Raw genomic sequence first — 22,661 nt, forward strand, 5'->3', positions numbered from 1 at the left:
GCTACTGGGCATCCGAATCCCACCGTACCTTCTCCACTATGCAATCTGATTTCCGAGCTGGTCATAGGTGCACCTCAGCCACGCTCAAGGTCCTAAACAATTTCATAACTGCCAACAGACAGTACTGTGCAGCTGTCTTCATCGACCTGGCCAAGGCTTTCGACTCTGTCAACGACCACATTCTTATCGGCAGACTCAACAGCCTTGGTTTTTCAAATGACTGCCTTGCCTGGTTCACCAACTACTTCTCTGATAGAGTTCAGTGTGTCAAATCAGAGGGCCTGTTGTCCGGACCTCTAGCAGTCTCTATGGGGGTGCCACAGGGTTCAATTCTCGGGACGGCTATTTTCTCTGTATACATCAATGATGTCGCTCTTGCTGCTGGTGATTATCTGATCCCCCTCTGCGCAGACGACACCATTCTGTATACTTCTGGCCCTTCTTTGGACACTGTTATCAAACCTCCAAACAAGCTTCAACGCCATACAACACTCATTCCGTGGCCTCCAACTGCTTTTAAATGCTAGTAAAACTAAATGCATGCTCTTCAACCGATTGTTGCCCGCAACCGCCTGCCCGACTAGCATCACTACTCTGGACGGTTCTGACTTAGAATATGTGGACTACAAATACCTAGGTGTCTGGTTAGACTGTAAGCTCTCCTTCCAGACTTACATTAAGCATCTCCAATCCAAAATTAAATCTAGAATCGGCTTCCTATTTCGCAAACAAAGCCTCCTTCACTCATGCTGCCGTACATACCCTCGTAAAACTGACTATCCTACCGATTCTTGACTTCGGCGATGTCATTTACAAAATAGCTTCCAACACTCTACTCAACAAACTGGATGTAGTCTATCACAGTGCCATCTGTTTTGTCACCAAAGCCCCATATACTACCCACCACTGCGACTTGTATGCCTTCGTTGGCTGGCCCTCACTACATATTCGTTGCCAAACCCACTGGCTCCAGGTCATCTACAAGTCTTTGCTAGTTAAAGCCCCACCTTATCTCAGCTCACTGGTCACCATAGCAACACCCACCCATAGCATGTGCTCCAGCAGGTATATTTCACTGGTCACCCCCAAAGCCAACACTTCATTGAGCCACCTTTGCTTCCAGTTCTCTGCTGCCAATGACTGGAACGAATTACAAAAATAACTGAAGCTGGAGTCTTATATCTCCCTCTCTAACTTTAAGCATCAGCTGTCAGAACAGCTTCTCGATCACTGTACCTGTACACAGCCAATCTGTAAATAGCACACCCAACTACCTCATCCCCATATTGCAATTTATCCTCTTGCTCTTTTGCACCCCAGTATCTCTACTTGCACATCATCATCTGCACATCTATCACTCCAGTGTTAATGCTTAATTGCAATTATTTCACCTCATGGCCTATTTATTGCCTTACCTCCCTACTCTTTTAAATTTACACACACTGTACATAGATTTTTCTATTGTGTTATTGAATGTACGTTTGTTTGTAACTCTGTTGTTTTTGTCGCACTGCTTTTCTTTATGTTGGCCATGTCGCAGTTGTAAATGAGAAATTGTTCTTAACTGGCATACCTGATTAAATAAAGATGAAATAATATATTTACATATTTTTTTAAAGCATGAGAATGTGTCATAACAATTCTGATCTTTTTCTTGTTCAGTTGTGGGTCTGAGCTAAATACAGCTCTCGGCCACTGAAGACAGTCTGTGTTAGTCTTTGAAGTGACACCTACATCCATGGCAGTCTTGTGGGCACACTTTATTTGGATAGTCCTAATTTTCCATCTGTAGATGCTGTACAGATGTTTATACTACTTGTTGATGAGCAACTGCTTGCTAAGGTTACGATTAGGGTTAGGTTTAGAATAATGGTTAGTTAGGGTAAGGGTTGCAATAAGTTTAGGGTTAGGATAAGGGCTAAGGTTAGGGTTAGTAGATAGTCAGTTGAAATGTTACTAATAGTCTGTAGATAGTCTGTAGAACATCTACAGATGGACTATCCAAATAAAGTGTTACCGTTCTGTGAAATCAAAACGTTTTATATTAAAAGACCAGGCAGGATTTGTGGGTTAATTGTCACATCATGTTTTCACAGTGTACTACAAATGTAATCAATACTTCAATGACCACTACTAGTATGAATCCGTAAATACCTAAACTACAGTATCCAATGGGTGTTTTACATGTCAATTCCAAATCTTCTAGTTGTTTTATTGGCTGTTATATGATGATTGTTAGTATCACATACTGCAGCTGTAGACCAAATACTGTTACTGTTTGTAGACAAACACGCTTCAACACACTGAACTCAGATGAATTATTAACCGATGATCTCTATGCAAACATCCCATATTCTGCTAACAATAGCATTACCATTATCATGCCCCAACTGAGTCCTTTCTGGACACTCTCTCTCTCCCTCCCTCCATTTCCCTTTCCCTCTACCCCACCCTCATTTTTGTCCCTCTCCCGCTGTCCACCAGAGATGCTTACAGAGAGCAAACATATTGGCATGGCCATGCTGACTTCATTAACTGTCTTGCTGCAGGAGCAAAGTGTTGATGCTGCATTCAAGGCAAAGTAGCCCAGGTGGCTGATAGATGTAGACGCCAGATAAAGGATGTGACCGGTGGGGCTGCTGAGTTCCAGGACACAAATAATGAGCAAAATTAGCACTCCTTCCTCTCTCCCTCAGCAAACAAATGACCGCCTAATGCATGGCCAACATTTCCCAAACAGAAACCAACGTCTTTTGTGACAGTTGATATAAAAGTACGAGAGGCTCAGGTCCTTTTTAAAGAGATAGCAGATTGATGGGAGTCAGATTAATATACTGTATCAGACGTAAATCCCCTTATCCTGTCACCGCTGGCTCGGCGGCCCTGCCTGCCGCTCAGATCTATGCTTGGAGATGCTTATCTTAAAGGGTATGTGAAGGAGGGAACAGGGGAAATGTGTGTCCAGCAGCATCACTCACACCCCTTCAGGGAGAGGAGGCATCTCTCTCTGGCTGCTGATGGATCTGTTCCCAACACTGGCTCTAAGCTCTGAGAGGCCTAGTGGATTCTTAGACTTGGCACTACACTCATTAAACTAACTGCTTATTCCCATTGACGTGTGTGTGTGCGTGTGTGTGTGTGTGGTCCCTATTTCACTCAACTTATGTGTCTCTCAATCAACCTTCTGTAGACTGTCTGACCAGGCTCTGGGTTGCAAAACAGCCTCATATTTGGCAGTTTTCAGTGAACTGTTTAGAAATGACAGATTTCTTTTGTACATAGTCCCTCCATTGTAGGGAACCAAAAGTATTTGGACAAATTCACTTATGTGTATTAAATTAGCCAAAAGTTTAGTATTTGGTCATATATTCCTAGCACGCAATGATTACATCAAGCTTGTTGATATTTATGCCTCTGTAACTTTCTCATTCATCATTATTCACAATATATTCATGATTATCCATAATCATGTCAGCATCCACATTCATGTTGGGAGTGTTTTAGAAACATATTCAATTCTTATTGACAATAAAAGTGACCTCAAAATAACACAATACATTATTTGTTCTTCATTTCTATTTGGGCACAAAATAATCTAAAACACCAATCAAAATAAACTGCAAATGCCTCCAAAAAATTTGTAGAGTCACAAGCTTGATGTAGTCATTGCGTGCTAGGAATATGCGACCAAATACTAAACTTTTGATTACTTTAATACACAGAGGTGAATTTGTCCAAATACTTTTGGTTCCCTAAAATGGGGGAAGTACATACAAAAAATAGCATAAACATAAAGCTGACAGTCTGCACTTTAACCTCATAGTCATTGTATCATTTCAAATCCAAAGTGCTGGAGTACAGAGCAAGACAATAATAAATGTGTCATTGTCCCAATACTTTTGGACCTCACTGCACATAAAGCTTGCCTGTGGATAAATATGATAACGTGTCTTAATATAATGCTGTGATGCCGGTCTATTCTCTCCACGCAGGCCAAACGCAGGCCTTGAAATTCAAAGGCAGATAGAAACAGTCTGGGAATCAATGGAGCCGTTCCCAGGGGTTTCATTATGACTGCTACTGTGAAGGCTGAGGAAAAGAAATGGCTTTGAGGATATGGGACACAAACGCTGGAGCAGGCTTCCAAATATGCCGGAACTATGCTAAATTCTAGTTGCAATTAAGCCATGTGTTTACCAGCTTATCAAATGTGACTTAGAGATGTTTGTGCATATGCTAGCTCACCACAACTTAAGGAGAGCGAGAGCTTCAATGAGCTCGGCAACGTCAATGTGATTTCATTCAGAGGGGGTACGCTACAGTAGTTCATTTAATTCTCACTTTTTCCACAGTCATGTGTTCTTGGCGAACTAAATGGCATTACATTTGATTTGTGAGTCAGCTTGGCTTACAGCTCTGAGTCCTGCGTGTGGTGGGTCATTATGTACGACAGCTTTGGCTCATTGTGACTTTGACTCCCCAGACTTTTCACACATCTGCTGTGTGTCAGGGCTCTAGGAGTGGGGCTGTGGCTTTGACACACTGCATTTAGCTCCATACAGCACACTACATGAGGCCTACTCCTACACATATTAGTCATATCAAAGCCAATAAATACTACATATAAGGGAAGGAACATGTTTCTCACAACATCAGGGAAGATTCTTGATCTGGAAGGTTTATGCCTAATAACAGATAAATATCTTGATAAAATAGACCCTTAATGAAAAACGGTTACATTTTTTTAGGGATTCTGAGGGATTCAAAGGTCAGCCCCCATGACAGACACAAACACCAACATAAATATGTAGTCATGGTTACGGCAAAGCATATACACTCCCCTCCATATGTATTTGGACAGAGAAGCTAACATTTAAAATGTCTCTGAACTCCAGCATTTTGTATATGAGATCAAATGTTTCATGAGGCGACACACAATGCCATATTTTATTTGAGGGTATTTTCATACATATCTGTTTTACCGTTTGGAAATGAAAGCATGCAGTACCCCCATAAAATAAGGGTTAAATAAAAATACAATTTCAATAAGTCATAAATATTTGGACAAATTTGCATATGGTGTATTAACGTAGTCAAAAGTTTAGTATTTGGTACCATATTCATAGCACACAATGACTACATCAAGCGTTTGGCTCTACAAACTTGTTGGTCAACATTTGCAGTTTTGGTTGTGTTTCAGATTATGTTTTGCTCAATAGTTACTGAATGGTGAATTATTTATTGTGTCATTTTGGAGTCTAATTTATTGTAGATGAGAATATAATATGTTTCTGAACACTTGTGGATGCTACCATGATTACGGATAATTGTGAATGAATCATTAATAATAACCCCCAAAATCATGACTATAGATCATACCCCCCAACACATGCTAACCTCCCCTGTTATTGTTAATGGTGAGAAGTTAGCATGTTTTGTTGTAGCCTCTGAACGGCATCTCACTCATCATTATTCATGATTCATTCATGATTTTCTTAATCATGGTATTAACAGGATTGTTTTAGAAGTATTCAAAACATAATCTACTCATTTAGAAATAAATTACACCAGTCATCATTCACCAATCAGTTGCTATTGGGCAAAACATCATCCAAAACACAACCACAACTAACTGCAAATGCATCCCAAAGAGTTTGTAGAGTCACAAGCTTGATGTACATGTGTAGGATCTTAATTTGAGCCAGTCGGCTACAGCAGGACAAAAATCCTGCAGCAACAGGAAATGTGGATGATAAGAAATCAACATCATAATCCACTATGTAACTACACAATAACAACTGTAGTAACAACATAGTAGTTGCATAGGTGCTACTGGTTAATTACATGGTAATAAGGTTGTAGCGCTATCAGTTATTACACAATTGGAACAAGAAATGTGTAATTACATATCCACTTAACTCCACATGTAATTACTGATGTTCATGCCTATTTTGTAATGACACATTTGAAGCTCACCTGTGAATTACCATGTTAATAATTGAACCAAAATCAGTGCAACTACCATTGAATCCACATGTAATACCAGGGTTGAAATATGGGACCAAATTCTAAACTTTTGAAACACTATAAGTGAATTTTCCAAATTCTTATGCCTACTTCAAATGGGGGTGACTATATACATAACGTGCTTTCATATCTGAACAGTAAAACAGATGTGTATGAAAACACCCTCGGATAAAAGATGACATTGTGTACTGTCGCCTCATGGACATTTTTTTAAATCTCATATAGAGGCCCCAAAAAACAATTTACCTTCACTGTCCAAATAAATATTTAGGGTAGTGTACCTATCTGCCCCCCACAGCTGGAGCAAACACAGTAGAGAGTTTACTGGCTCCTGCAATGTGCTTAGATGCATCTGCCTGCTTTCCCTGGCCTCTAAACCATAGAAACACTATACCATCCTGGCCCAGTAGAACTGTCAATGCCAAATTCACTCTACCACGAAAGAAGACATGTAAATTGCGAATATATGGCAGCTCACATGTGCCAGGTGCAAAACAAGGCCGTCATTAACCTAATTGCTGCTTTGTGTTTCTGTGAAGGCTCGTTTTAAAATTGCACAGCTGGCAGAAAGCTTGGTAAAAATCTCCTGCAAAAAAAATGTTTTGTTGACTACCTCCATAGTGAATTTATTGGTGCATGATTGACTAGCCCTCCGGTTCAGTTTATGATTTTCAAGGCAGACGCACCTCTGTCATAAATGCACGGTTTGACTGGCAGCCCGAGACGAATGGCTAAGAGCTGATGCCCCTTTAGTGGTGTTTAGAAAACAATGTGTCTTTACAGGGACTGGAGTGGAGCCCCACTCTTTATTCAGCCATATGTTGACTCCTATTCAGCATTCTGGGCCTTGGTCAGCCATCACTCTGCTCTCTCTCTCTCACTCTGCTCTCTCTCTCAACCTTGCTCTCTCTCTCTCTCAACCTTGCTCTCTCTCGCTCTCTCTCTGTCCAGGCAGGTCCCCTGTGTATCCAGCCTGGAGGGGCAAATCTTTAATCTCTTAATTGGCAAATAGTCAATGGCATTATCTGAATGATGGGCCAGGGAATCAAAAGAGGCAGGCAAATGCTAAATGGTGTGTAATGCTCCGTTCTGCCACTCTGGAAAACAATGAAAGGAGTCATCCTTTTTAGGGGAGCAATCAAATACAGCACTGTTTCATTTGTCGTCATTTAATACATAGAATTTCTCAGACTTGGACGTGGACTTGGATATTTCCAATTCCTTCCATAATCTACCAACACAGCAATGATCAATCCAACAGCGTTCCATCAATATCATTTTCAAATGATCGATTTTCCTTTCATTCAATGACATAACTGTTTCAATGCAGGTTTTAATGGATATTGATGTAAATGGAGGGAAAATCATGTTGAGCCGAAAAGACAGACAGTGCCCATTTAGCAAAATGATAAAGGCAACGTTAATAATTTAACAACCACAGACATTTTATTTCTATTTCAAGGCCTCCCTAATGTGCAGTGCAGAGGATCCTTTCCCAAATATGACTGGGTTCAGGAATGAATACATTAAGTCTTCATCATTGTGGTTCACGAATGAGAATTCGAGAAGTTCATGAAATATAGCTGACAATCCACTCTGAGAATGCCTTTAATTCATCTGAGAAAAATCGATCTAACATTTATCAAAATTATTTTTGATAGATGCACAATTGCATATGATCGCCATAATGTGAATGGTAATGCTTAGTTGAAATAGGAGTTGACTCGGAACGCACATCTTTTTGGATCATTGTGTCTTGTAAATGCTTAGATGGTATATACACTGAATGTACAAAACATAATATTGAGTTGCACCCCCTTTTGCCCTCAGAACAGCCTCAATTATTCAGGGTATGGACTCTACACGGTGTTGAAAGTGTTCCACAGGGATGCTGGTCCATGTTGACTTCAATGCTTCCCACAGTTGTGTCAGGTAGGCTGGATGGGTGGTGGACCATTCGTGATACACAAGGGAAGCTGTTGAGCGTGAAAAACCCAGTATTGGTGCAGTTCTTGACACACACAAACCGGTGCGGCTGGCACCTACTACCATACCCCATTCAAAGGCACTTAAATATTTTGTCTTGTCTATTCAAGTCTCAATGCTTAAAAATCCTTATTTAATCGGGCTCCTATCCTTCATCTACACTCAATGAAGTGGATTTAAGAAGTGACAGCAACAAGGGATCATAGCTTTCACCTGGATTCAACTGGTCAGTCGATGTCACAGAAAGTGCTGGTGTTCCTAATGTTTTGTACATTCAGTGTATTAGAAACAGCCCACACATAGTGAATATACTGTCATTAAAACATCACTTGACAGAAGGTCATTATAGATCTGTTTTAATGTCCTGAGTAAATTGTTTGACCATGAGTTAATGTCATTGGCCCAGTACACATTGCCAAGATCATCACTATACACCGGTCATTTTTGGGACAACAAGCTTCGAAGCCAATATAGCTCTGATGAAGATGATGGATGTTGTCTAGTTCTTCACTGTAAACCTCAACATAGATCTGTGAGGCAGACGTTATGTTGTGGTTTTGCCTTCTGACATTTACAACCTTTTTCCATTAAAAGCCCAAAAGTGCAGGATCCACTAAATGTCAAAAATGACATGAAAATAAATTGAGGGACAAAAGGTTTCCCTGTGAAATGAAAATATCGTTTTTTCCCAACCTTATTTACAAAACAAGATATTGAGCCAGACACTATCAGGAAATGAAAGTGACACTGCTAAGCCCTTCATAACTCTTCTGTCAAATATGTTGACAAACAGGCCTCATGGAGAGAAAAATACATATTCATGGATTGATATAGTTTTACTCCCTATTCACCTGTAAAAAATATAATACCTCAAATGTGTAAGTCTGCACAAACCATTTCAATAACAGTAAAATGTTGAATGAACCCAAGCACACACATAGAAACAGCATTAACTAAAAAGTAATACAAAAAAAGTAAAAGTACAGAATGGAAAATGAGAGCATCCTATTCGCGAAAGAACATCTCCAAGACACCCTGAATTCTGGTGGTCTTTATGTTCAGCTCAACTAAACTATGAATAGTCCTAAAAATATTGTATCAAATCCACCAATTAGTGTCTTGTCAGTGGGGTGGCTTCCAAGGCCCTCATAGGTATTATATTGCTCGACTTTCCACCAAACTTCTCACAGCAGAATTCATTAGCATGTGAAGCACAGAGCCAATTATTTGGCATTAGAGTGTTATTCACACTTGGATCAACCCAAACATAATTATAAACTTAACACTTTTAAATGATTCTCTTCATGTTCTTTATGATGCCAATGTTAGAATAACAAAAATGGAATTGAGAGCTGACCTGAAAGAAGAGGGGTTGTGAATCAACAGGGTTTAAGTCAGTCTAGGAGCAGTTTGCGGCCATCCGTTGCTTGCCGGTCCTTCCAGACAGATAGATGGAATAGCTTACAGCAGGACAGTCAAGCAGGCACTATGATGACATTGATGGACAGGTAGATATTGCCTCCTAATCTCTCTCTCTCACACTCACACACACACACACACACACACACACACACACACACACACACACACACGTGTCTGTGCAGCATGCACACCCACACAGATTCATATCATCTTTCTCCTGTATCAAACACCTCAGCTCAGTCTGAAGGAAACACTGAAAGGCCAGTACACACATAAAGATCAAATTAGTATACTTTAAAACAAGTCTCTAGTAGTACCATGGAAAATAAGAATAGTTATTTTAAATGTCCTACCCTTTTTACACATTCACCTATTCATTTTTTGGTAGTCAAATATGTTTCTCCTTTCATTGCTGTTGTTGTGGTGACCTGATTCCGAGTGTGACCTGGTTCTATAAATGAGAATCTTCTTCCCTAACCAGACAGCATGGAATAGAAATTAGCTTGAAAAGAGGAAAGTAACACTGCTGCAGTCCTCAAGGCTCCATGCAGTCGGCTGTCTGGGGAGAGGGACGTGGGCTGAGACAAAGAAGGAAAATAGACTATCACAGGGACTTCTCTGAAGTCCTTTGTGCATCTGAAGGAGAGATGAAATGGATGTGAGCACTCTTGTCTCCTGGAGGGCATGATGAAAGCATATTCTTCCCTGGCTGTTCATTTAGTTAGAGTTTTGTTTGGGGTCAGATTGTGTGGGTAGCATGGGAAGATGTTAATAAAATGCTTCAGTGCATTCTTTCCATTTGTCTTTGTTGCTCAATGCAGCTATGCTGCAGTGCAACTCCTGCCTTCATCCTCAAGCGTACCAAACAAATAATGTGAGAGTCACAGGTCAGTTATACCATTGGGTACTGAATTTACTTGAATTCACTTATCAAGATGGCTGGTTAGACCAAGGTTGTTTGACAGTATTAGTAGTCCCCTGTTGAAAATAGACTGCATGTACAGCATTATTATTATTATTATAATTATTATTATTCACTTTATGCATGTTGTACTTGCCTGCCCTAACTGCAGCCCTGCAAAAGCACTGTACTGTTTTTGCATGACATGATGTAACATTTCCTCAAAGACATTCCTTACAATTCCTTGCACAATATAAGATACAACTAATTAGTATGGAGCTATTCATTCAAAGTCAAATTTTCACTTAATTTTTCACTTGTTTTATTTAATGCCCAATGCAGTCAAAAACATGATTTTCATGTTTTTATATACACTGCTCAAAAAAATAAAGGGAACACTTAAACAACACAATGTAACTCCAAGTCAATCACACTTCTGTGAAATCAAACTGTCCACTTAGGAAGCAACACTGATTGACAATAGATTTCACATGCTGTTGTGCAAATGGATTAGACAATAGGTGGAAATTATAGGCAATTAGCAAGACACCCCCAATAAAGGAGTGGTTCTGCAGGTGGTGACCACAGACCACTTCTCAGTTCCTATGCTTCCTGGCTGATGTTTTGGTCACTTTTGAATGCTGGCGGTGCTTTCACTCTAATGGTAGCATGAGACGGAGTCTACAACCCACACAAGTGGCTCAGGTAGTGCAGCTCATCCAGGATGGCACATCAATGCGAGCTGTGGCAAGAAGGTTTGCTGTGTCTGTCAGCGTAGTGTCCAGAGCATGGAGGCGCTACCAGGACACAGGCCAGTACATCAGGAGACGTGGAGGAGACCGTAGGAGGGCAACAACCCAGCAGCAGGACTGCTAACTCCGCCTTTGTGCAAGGAGGAGCAGGAGGAGCACTGCCAGAGCACTGCAAAATGACCTCCAGCAGGCCACAAATGTACATGTGTCTGCTCAAACATTCAGAGACAGACTCCATGAGGGTGGTATGAGGGCCCGACGTCCACAGGTGGGGGTTGTGCTTACAGCCCAACACCATGCAGGACGTTTGGCTTTTACCAGAGAACACCAAGATTGGCAAATTCGCCACTGGCACCGTGTGCTCTTCTCAGATGAAAGCAGGTTCACACTGAGCACATGTGACAGACGTGACAGTCTGGAGACGCCGTGGAGAACGTTCTGCTGCCTGCAACATCCTCTAGCATGACCGGTTTGGCGGTGGATCAGTCATGGTGTGGGGTGGCATTTCTTTGGGGGGCCGCACAGCCCTCCATGTGCTCGCCAGAGGTAGCCTGGCTGCCATTAGGTACCGAGATGAGATCCTCAGACCCCTTGTGAGACCATATGCTGGTGCGGTTGGTCCTGGGTTCCTCCTAATGCAAGACAATTCTAGACCTCATGTGGCTGGAGTGTGTCAGCAGTTCCTGCAAGTGGAAGGCATTGATGCTATGGACTGGCCCGCCCGTTCCCCAGACCTGAATCCAATTGAGCACATCTGGGACATCATGTCTCGCTCCATCCACCAACGCCACGTTGCACCACAGACTGTCCAGGAGTTGGCGGATGCTTTAGTCCAGGTCTGGGAGGAGATCCCTCAGGAGACCATCCGTCACCTCATCAGGAGCATGCCCAGGCGTTGTAGGGGGTCATACAGGCACGTGGAGGCCACACACACTACTGAGCCTGATTTTTTTACTTGTTTTAAGGACATTACATCAAAGTTGGATCAGCCTGTAGTGTGGTTTTCCACTTTAATTTTGAGTGTGACTCCAAATCCAGACCTCCATGGGTTGATAAATTTGATTTCCATTGATCATTTTTGTGTGATTTTGTTGTCAGCACATTCAACTATGTAAAGAAAAAAGTATTTAATAAAAATATTTCATTCATTCAGATCTAGGATGTGTTATTTTAGTGTTCCCTTTATTTTTTTGAGCAGTGTATATACAGTGCCTTGCGAAAGTATTCGGCCCCCTTGAACTTTGCGACCTTTTGCCACATTTCAGGCTTCAAACATAAAGATATAAAACTGCATTTTTTTGTGAAGAATCAACAACAAGTGGGACACAATCATGAAGTGGAATGACATTTATTGGATATTTCAAACTTTTTTAACAAATCAAAAACTGAAAAATTGGGCGTGCAAAATTATTCAGCCCCCTTAAGTTGATACTTTGTAGCGCCACCTTTTGCTGCGATTACAGCTGTAAGTCGCTTGGGGTATGTCTCTATCAGTTTTGCACATCGAGAGACTGAAATTCTTTCCCATTCCTCCTTGCAAAACAGCTCGAGCTCAGTGAGGTTGGATGGAGAGCATTTGTGAACAGCAGTTTTCAGTTCTTTCCACAGATTCTTGATTGGATTCAGGTCTGGACTTTGACTTGGCCATTCTAACACCTGGATATGTTTATTTTTGAACCATTCCATTGTAGATTTTGCTTTATGTTTTGGATCATTGTCTTGTTGGAAGACAAATCTCTGTCCCAGTCTCAGGTCTTTTGCAGACTTTATCAGGTTTTCTTCCAGAATGGTCCTGTATTTGGCTCCATCCATCTTCCCATCAATTTTAACCATCTTCCCTGTCCCTGCTGAAGAAAAGCAGGCCCAAGCCATGATGCTGCCACCACCATGTTTGACAGTGGGGATGGTGTGTTCAGGCTGATGAGCTGTGTTGCTTTTACGCCAAACATAACGTTTTGCATTGTTGCTAAAAAGTTCAATTTTGGTTTCATCTGACCAGAGCACATTCTTCCACATGTTTGGTGTGTCTCCCAGGTGGCTTGTGGCAAACTTTAAACGACACTTTTTATGGATATCTTTAAGAAATGGCTTTCTTCTTGCCACTCTTCCATAAAGGCCAGATTTGTGCAATATACGACTGATTGTTGTCCTATGGACAGAGTCTCCCACCTCAGCTGTGGATCTCTGCAGTTCATCCAGAGTGATCATGGGCCTCTTGGCTGCATCTCTGATCAGTCTTCTCCTTGTATGAGCTGAAAGTTTAGAGGGACGGCCAGGTCTTGGTAGATTTGCAGTGGTCTGATACTCCTTCCATTTCAATATTATCGCTTGCACAGTGCTCCTTGGGATGTTTAAAGCTTGGGAAATCTTTTTGTATCCAAATCCGGCTTCAAACTTCTTCACAACAGTATCTCGGATCTGCCTGGTGTGTTCCTTGTTCTTCATGATGCTCTCTGCGCTTTTAACGGACCTCTGAGACTATCACAGTGCAGGTGCATTTATACGGAGACTTGATTACACAAAGGTGGATTGTATTTATCATCATTAGTCATTTAGGTCAACATTGGATCATTCAGAGATCCTCACTGAACTTCTGGAGAGAGTTTGCTGCACTGAAAGTAAAGGGGCTGAATAATTTTGCACGCCCAATTTTTCAGTTTTTGATTTGTTAAAAAAGTTTGAAATATCCAATAAATGTCGTTCCACTTCATGATTGTGTCCCACTTGTTGTTGATTCTTCACAAAAATATACAGTTTTATATCTTTATGTTTGAAGCCTGAAATGTGGCAAAAGGTCGCAAAGTTCAAGGGGGCCGAATACTTTTGCAAGGCACTGTATTTCCACACTATGAGGTTGGAATATTGCTGTGAAAATGCCCTTTTAGCGTAAGAACGGTTCGAAACGAACGCCATAAATGTCTGCCTGTTTTGGTGGGATGGAGTTTTGGCCTTCCATGGTGATATCACTGTGAGGTAATTTAGTTAATAGACCAATAAGAAAGAGAATTCCAAACATAACAGATAATTTTCAGTTTTCACCTCCCAACTCAGACCACTCCCAGACAGTCTTAAAAAAAAGAAGCTAAAAAGCTATTTGTTTCTTTATGACACTTTTTTAAAATTGAAAACAATCACACTAAGGTACCTAATTGTTACACAGAAATATTGGACCTTTAACGAAAGGCACATGTCAATAGGTGGTCCAGGTAAGTAGGGGGGCTTTCTTCTTCTGTTCTCTATTGTTCCTCAAGCAAGTGGGGAGGCTGATGACATCACAAATCACCATCAGACCAACTCCTTGAATGCCCTACTCCTTGAAGTGTGCCATTGTGTCTAAAAACACACTATTTCACTGCATTAATACTTGGGATATCGCTTTTCAACAGCAAAAGTTTTTTTTTTAAATCACTGGAGTACATCTTTTTAAGATTAATGAACAGGAATTAAATGACTGCTTAAAGTTGACTGATGTACTTGGCTTATCAAAGACGCAATTTGCCAGTTCTCTTCAATGTAAGAATCAGAATGGCATGGGCATTTTATTCTCCCTGGACAAATTGACCGTGTCTACAATCATTGTAATCAGGCTCTCACACGCCTTTCTGCTGGGGCTCTTTCAATCTCAATTGATGGCTTGGATTGTCTGGCAGATTTGACTGCCAGGTAGGCATGGAGAGCCAAGGAGGCTGTGTCTCTTTTAATGTGCATTGGGGTGACAGGATGAGAGCTTGGCTTTGACATCAAAGAGTAGATGAGCACATCCTTATCCAAGCTGTGTGCTTCAGAGGAATTTCAAATTGTGATATTCATTGTGTTATTCCCTGTCTCCATCCACTGTAAAAACAATGAAAGGTTAACACCTTCCCATGCAAAACAGGGGCACTGAGCAACATGCCTCTCGGCTTTTCATTTATTTTACCAAGCCCAACACTGCAACCACAGAAGAGACGTGAGTCAACCACCACAGCTCTGAAGTGAGACGTGTACTTCCTCTGTGGTTCTGTCTGTGTGAAGTGTTCTCATATTTATGGTGGCAGGCACTGGAGCAGCCCCATTCATTCACTATGGAGACCTTGAGTCCTCTGACCTGCTGAAGTTAATGAGGCATAGGACCCCCGTATTGTACCACACCCCTCCCTCTCTTCCCAACAATCTCCCCCTCCAGCCCCTCTGTCTCACCCCATTGCAGCCGCTCCTCCTCCTCACGTATTCATGACTCTGCCGAGGAAGATCACCCATTCAGAAGAAACTATAAATCATATCATACAGGGTGTGATGGATGTTGAAACATGGCCTCGCTTGAATTTTCCGTCGTACTGACAATAAGTCCAGGATTGATTTAATTTTAACCTCTGACAAACCTGGATGATGCGAAAAGTTGCAAACCCAACATTTTCGTTAAACATAGAACAGTTTACTCACAACCACATTGTTATATTGACGTGTGTAACCAAATTTTGACTTGCTATATAAGCAGATTATTGGAGTAGGTCTAGTAAACGTTATTACAAACTAACACCACGGCGGTGAACTTGTATAACCTGAGACATTGAGCTGAGGTTGTATGTTGGAGACATCATAGGAGACGGTTTCTGACACGAGCGCGCTCCTATCTGAAGGGTGTCACAGACCTGGGAATTTCTCCCACTACATCTCTACTGTAACATCAGCTCCTTCACCACCGCCCACACCAACAGCAGGGAAATGGATAGGCAGCTGATAAATTACAGCCACTCTTTGCCTGTCTGCCCAACGGGTTACAGATGGAGAAACAGAAGGGGAGAGAGAGTGCCGGAGAAAGACAATGGCAGAGTTTCAGAGCAGAAAATAAAAACACAGAAAGATTGGAGAGAGCAGCAAGTCGGTGGTGCCAAACGAGGGCACGGGCTAAATGTGTAATCACCCCCATTACCATCATTACTCTTGTATTCAAATGAAGCAGCTTTCACTCTACCAGCTAGAAATGGCCCAAAATAGCTTTGAATTTTAAATGATACATTGTGATGGAAATAGATGAAACACTACCCACACCCTCATTCTTCTCGTTTTCTCAACACAGATTTTTTCCCCCTCCAGAGCACATTCTCTCGTCGGTCGTTCCCCTCTATCTTTCTGAGCACTGTGTCAGCTGAAGGGATGGGGGCCATCTTGACAGGCCCATATTAACTCCAATAAGGGTGGGCCATTCCCATTTTTGTTTATGTGCTTTGCCTCCGCCTCCGCAATTATCCCAGAGTGCCGTTCAAAACACTTTCATTAGGAATGCAAATAGCGTTTTGTTCACATCGGCAGAGACGAGTCCTGCAGCTAGTTCGGTCTGAGAGCCACCGATAGTGAGTACTATAGACAGGAAGGCCTTAACAAGCCACTGTGAAATATGGATCATTTACACTCAGGATTTGCCTGAAAGGAAATGGGTGGATATGATTATGTCCCAGGTTGGAAAGGAGGCAGTGAGGAGTACACTATTTATTTTTATTTTTTTAACTTTGATCTCATGGAGAAATGGAAATGCTAACATTGTTTATCTACCTTTAAATTCCTTGGAGCCATGGATGTGCAATAAAAAAAACTACATCAATCATGCAATTATGTTCCTCACAAAGGGTAATTGCAGATAATCACCAGGGTCACATTGAGTTAGTGTTCATATTCTAATGAACAAAGGGCTCCACATCAGGCATCTGTGATGAGTGTACAGAATTGAAATGATCAGACAATAGAAAGACAAGTACTGTAATGATTCATTACTTACCGATTTGAATGTAAACCTATATAATACTCCTTATTTGCAATCCAATAAAGCGGATAAAAACACAACAAACAGTGCCACCAACCCTTGTAGTTGCACAGGGCTTATAGAAAGTCAGAGCCATTCATCAGTGACTCCTTCGGGCTGCGATCAATGTGCTCGACATTTTATGAAAGGTAATGAACAATCCCTGTCTAAAATGGTTTTGTGTGAAATAACTACCACTAGTAATGGTGCCATTTTCCAAGGTGGAGGAGAGGGAGGGTGAGCACTCGGGATGAAGTTATCGGCTGTCTAAGCCTTAGAAAACCTGACACAGTGATCCCTTACCCCAGCGCCATCCTCTTGCTTACCTTTCAACAAGTGCTCTGCTAGCTACTACAGCCATGGAATACCATGGCCTAAGACCCATCTTGGTGCATTTCCATGCAGGATTTACCCCAGTGTTTTTTACCCAAAAGGTTCAGACTTTTCTGTTTCCGTCTACGCGAGCTGGCACATGTGTCTTACTGGGCCATGGCTCCGGTGGACCTGCTCTCACTTGGGGCCAAGATGGCCACTGGTACTTTTCAGATGGCATTTACATAACAATGGCTAACTGTGGACTTTAATACCTTATCGCAATACAACTGCTTTGATTATGGTTATCGCTTCTGCTCTTCACAAGTCCTCACTGTTAGCCCTAGCTATGGAAATACAATTTCTCTACTATAACATTACGGTGTATATACTAGTGTAACACCAGTGTTACTTTTTGACTGCCTGCTGATTTTTGACTGTGAGGGAAGACTCTTAAACGGGGATTGATCCTGCCAGGCCCTGATGGAAAGCCCTGTGGGAGGTATCACTGGGCTGGGCTAGGGTCGCTGGGTATGTGTGGTGGTGGATATCACACACCAGCTAGTATGTGGGCAGTAAATGATGCAGTCTTTCCTGCTCTGTTGAATTAGGAAAGTGTACCCTCAGTTGGGTTCCTTGTCATGGAGATTCAGGGGAGTTGGGTTAATGGGGCGGCAGGTAGCCTAGTGGTTAGATGTTTGGACTAGTAACCGAAAGGTTGCAAGATCGAATCCCCAAGCTGTCACGGTAAAAATCTGTCGTTCTGCCCCTGAGTTAACTCACTGTTCCTAGGCCATCATTGAAAATAAGAATTTGTTCTTAGCTGACTTGCCTAGTTAAATAAATCAAATGGGGAGAGGATTACTTTCAAAGCACTTGACCTGCTTATATGCTTTCTGTCTGCTGGTCCATTCAAATGGCTACTGGACTAGAGAAAACACACACCTAGAAATGTGCATCTTTTTAATTAAAATCAAATTGCATTTCAGCAACTAACAGTTTTCCAATAGTGAAAACAGGACAAAATTCAGAACTGGACAGCGTACAGAAGAAACACAATACCTTCAGCTCTAACTCCATGTCATGCAGCCTGCTCCCCCTTTGTCCCCTGCTGATTTTCCCCGCTGAACAGAAAGATGCTGAATCCTTCAAGATGCATTAGCATGTAAACCACTTCTCCACTACCTGCTGTCAAAATGGGCACATCGCTTTCCCTGGAGAAATACCAGGAGATAGCATCAATGCCAAGTCTTCCCTCATTAGAAACAGCCTGGACAAGGTTCCACTGACCAAGCCAGATGCACGGGGACCCACTGAAACAGCGGAACTTGCATGAGTATGTGTCTGACATTTTGACGTGTGTATTTTGTATGCAGAGGGACCGGAGGGAGACAGAGACAGCCTACAGTTCCCCTTTTTTGTTCTCTTTTGTTTGTGCTATTCAGAGTGACTGTTCAGATAAAACTAGGAGGCTGGAGCTGATGCTGGGGCTCGTCATGCAGAGGCACGCAGCCTTGTAGCCCATGGGTGAGACTCAACCTCAATGTGCCAACGAGCCCCTGCATGCTGTGCCAGCCAGTCAGTCAATCCTGTGAAGGCTGAGGGTCTAAGCTGTTTACCATTTCCAGCAGCATATCCTATCCTACTACTGTGACAGTTACATGCAGCTCCTATCCCTTCTTCCTCTGCCCCCATATGACCTAGGTCTCACGAGTCTAACAAGAGGCCTGTCCTTTTACAACTGCCAGAGACCATCAGCAACATATGAAAAACCTGCTTATTATTACTATCAGAGATGGAACACTCCTTGTTGTCGAGTTTGTTTGTATCGGCATAGTATCTGGTCTGAAGTGCAGGAGGGCAGGGAGGGCATTGGAGCCTGACAGAGAGGGCTGAGAGCTGGCTCAGGGCTGGCTGAGTGGGTTCATGGGTCAGAGGAAAACGAATCCATCATTTTGCTGAGCTGCAGGCTAGGACTGGGGGAAGAGGCTATACGGACACAACTAGTTCCGAAATTGATGATGTATGTCGTGCAGCTGAGAGTTGAGTGTGGAGGCGATTCGGTTCAGGCAGTCATCCTGATTAGCCCCTTCCCAGGCCCAGCTAGTTTATCCTGGCTAGATTCAACAACAGCAGCATGGCTAGTTGAAACTTGTAAAATAAAGTGAGGTTTATTTTGATGGGCGAGGGGGAAAATAACTTGTGGTATTGGTCACTATCTGGATTTGGCCTCTATCTCTCAACTACCTCGTACCCTTGCACATGGACTCTGTATTGGTACTCCTTATATATAGCCTTGTTATTGTTATTTTGTGTTACTATTTCCTTTTTTACTTAGTAAATATTTGTCTTACTTTTTAACTCTGTACTGTTGGAAATGGGCTTGTAAGTAAGCATTTCACAGTAAAGTCTACACTTGTTATATTTGGGCGCATGTGGATTCTGAACACTCCCAAGTCCCAACTTTGGCAGACAAGTTTCAAATTCTCAGGGACGTTTCTAGCCACAAGCATAAACTAGCTAGTTGGGAAGGGTTCATCAGGCCGACTGACTGAACCGAATCCATTAATCTCCACTAGACTCTCGCTGTGCAACAAACGTAATCAATTTGGGCACCAGGCATGTCCATATAGCTTCTACCAGGGCTGGCCTTCTGAACATTAGAGCTCACTGGCTATGACATATTATGACTGTATAATTCAAGGGTCTGTGAGGATTATAGCACTACATCAAAACTAAGGCTCCTTGATGAGAATTAGCATATGGATCTAACCAAATAGTGATGAAATGCAATAATCCATCCAGAAAGTAAACATATATCAAAACAATCAGCAAGATATTGAGTATATTTCAATGTTAAGCAGACTTCATAATTTGATCTTGAGTATGACCTACCTTACAATAAAACACTTCCAAATTCCAGCCATCCAATATTACAAACAGCTTGCCGTATAATTCAAAGCAACTGAATGCTGACTCATTTAAGTGTTCAAACTTTTAGAACGTACTGATTGTTCTTGTGACACTGCTAACCAGGCATAGAGGCCTGTTTCAAGTATATGCCAACCCTAATATGGATTCCGGATCAAGATGAAATATATAGCCTGTCCCCAGTGACTGGCCTAATGTAGGTCCCATAGCTTTTAGCTAATATAATAGCTAAGTGTTAGAGACCCAGACAGCTGATGCTCTCTCTCTCTCTCTCTATACAGCTGCTGCTCTGAGCGGTATATATATATATATATATCTATATATATATATATATATATATGCTCAGAGCAGCAGCTGTCTGAGAGGCCCACTGCAGAGAAGATATAATCACATTCATATTGAATGTGTAGGAATTAGAAGCTAGCCAAAACACCCCGAAGCCAACACAACACAAAGCAGACTGGCACTGAAACTTCCACTCAAACTCTTTGGATCTAATTTAAGATCCTGACAATGTTGGTTATGAGCTCAAGCAACCAGTGCATTAAATGCTGATGAGATTATTCCATTATTTATTATAATGTTAAGAGTTAACTGATGTTCAAATTCAGTTACTTAAGTGATAATGCCCTCGAAGCCGGTGGTTGGAGGATATATTTGCACAGGTGTTGTTTGGTCCTCGATGAACTCGAGGACCGGAAAACTGTGCCAATATATCCTCCAAACTCCGGCTTCGAGGGCATTATCAATTTTATCAACATATTCAAATAATGTGTAACGACGTGTGCTGAAAGTCGGAAAGCAAGTTCAGGGAGTGAGTGTTTTAATAAATAAACGGAACATAATACAAACCAAGAAACTCGAACAGCACACAGACATGAAACAGAAATAGAAACAATGACGCCTGGGGAAGGAACCAAAGGGAGGGACATAAACCCAGCCAAAAAAGAAAACGTCCCTTTTTCACGACCCTGTCTTTCAAAGATAATTCGTAAAAATCCAAATAACTTCACAGATCTTCATTGTAAAGGGTTTTAACATGCTTTCCCATGCTTGTTCAGTGAACCATAAACAATTAATGAACATGCATCTGTGGAACGGTCGTTAAGACACTATCAGCTTACAGACGGTAGGAAATTAAGGTCACAGTTATGACACGAAAGAGGCCTTTCTACTCTGAGAAACATCCAAAAAAAGATGCCAAGGGCCCCTGCTCATCTGCGTGAACATGCCGTAGGAATGCTGCAAGGAGGCATGAGGACTGCAGATGTGGCCAGGGCCAATGTCCATACTCTGAGACACCTAAGACAGCACTACAGGGAGACAAGACGGACAGCTGATCGTCCTCATAGTGGCAGACCACGTGGAACACCTGCACAATTTCAGCGTTTTTTAATTTTTTTTATATACACTACCGTTCAAAAGTTTGGGGTCCTTGTTTTTGAAAAAGCAAATTTGTCCATTACAATAACATCAAATTGATCAGAAATAGACACTGTTAATGTTGTACTGTAGTTTTCTCTGTATTATAGAGGCTTAAGCCCTATTCGGACAGGATAAGTTTTAATGGGGGAGCTCAGGTAATGTAATTATGAACACAAGCGCAAATCACCACATGCATAACCTTAGTCCCGTCCGAATTTGCCATTAGTAATTTTTACTTAGCAGGAAGTTTATTATCCCAGCCCTAAAAACCTACAGTTTTTCGGCAAACTCCCAGGTGATAATACTTATCCCTTGCGAATCGTCATTCAGTTTTTTTGAGGGATATTACACAGTTTAACAGGTCGTGAACCCAGTTTGGGTAAGAACAATGGAACAAATTAAGGATTTGTTAAAAAAAGGTGCTTGTTATAAAGAAGTGCTATGCACATAACCTTCGGATGAATTATCTGTTTTGTCACATATCAACATTTCTAGTCCCATACGTCTCTTATAAAAGAAAGTGGACAATATCGTCCCAATGAATTGATAACTTGCCAATACGTCAGTGGGGGTCGGTTATCTACATTATGAGATTATTGTGGCTGAGTGATATTTGTATTTGTCAAACATCAGCCAAGCATCAATTATCATGTCACCGGTTAGACCCTCAATATTTATTGGAAAGGAGCATCAAGCTCATCACCTTGTCACATTAAATTTGCAGACAACACAATAGTGGTAGGCCTGATCAACGATGAGGCAGCCTCTAAGGAGGAGGTCAGAGACCTGGCCAGGTGGTGCCAGAATAACAACCTATCCCTCAAAGATATTTGTGGACTACGGGAAAAGGAGGACCGAGCACTCCCCAATTCTCATCGACGGGGCTGTAGTGGAGCAGGTCAGAGTTAACTTCCTTGGTGTCCACATCAACAACAAACGAGAATGGTCCAAACACACCAAGAAAGTCGAAGAGGGCACGACAAAGCCTATTTCCCTCTCAGGGAACTAAAGATTTGACATGGGTCCTGAGATCCTCAAGGTTCTACAGCTGCAACATCGAGAGCATGGTTGCATCACTGCCTGGTATGGCAATTGCTCAGCCTCTGACCGCAAGGCACTACAGAGG

General features: G+C 41.9%; 1 protein-coding gene across 2 annotated transcripts in view; it reads right to left on the reverse strand.

Annotated features, from left to right (window-relative positions):
• The window catches only part of LOC135548003 (BTB/POZ domain-containing protein KCTD16-like), a 78,613-nt gene that overhangs the window by 20,974 nt on the left and 34,978 nt on the right, over positions 1 to 22,661 (reverse strand). Inside the window, exons 2-3 of one of the 2 annotated variants that reach the window (XM_064977199.1) lie at positions 12,854 to 12,890; positions 11,951 to 11,960 (exon numbers count right to left, since the gene is read on the reverse strand). The exons of the other annotated variant lie outside the window; for it this stretch is intronic. Coding sequence (XP_064833271.1) covers positions 11,951 to 11,960; positions 12,854 to 12,890 — 47 coding nt within the window. The remainder of the gene's footprint in view (positions 1 to 11,950; positions 11,961 to 12,853; positions 12,891 to 22,661) is intronic. 2 annotated transcript variants of the gene reach the window in all.

The sequence above is a fragment of the Oncorhynchus masou genome, chromosome 11, assembly GCF_036934945.1.
Source record: "Oncorhynchus masou masou isolate Uvic2021 chromosome 11, UVic_Omas_1.1, whole genome shotgun sequence".
In the NCBI taxonomy this organism is placed as follows: domain Eukaryota; kingdom Metazoa; phylum Chordata; class Actinopteri; order Salmoniformes; family Salmonidae; genus Oncorhynchus; species Oncorhynchus masou.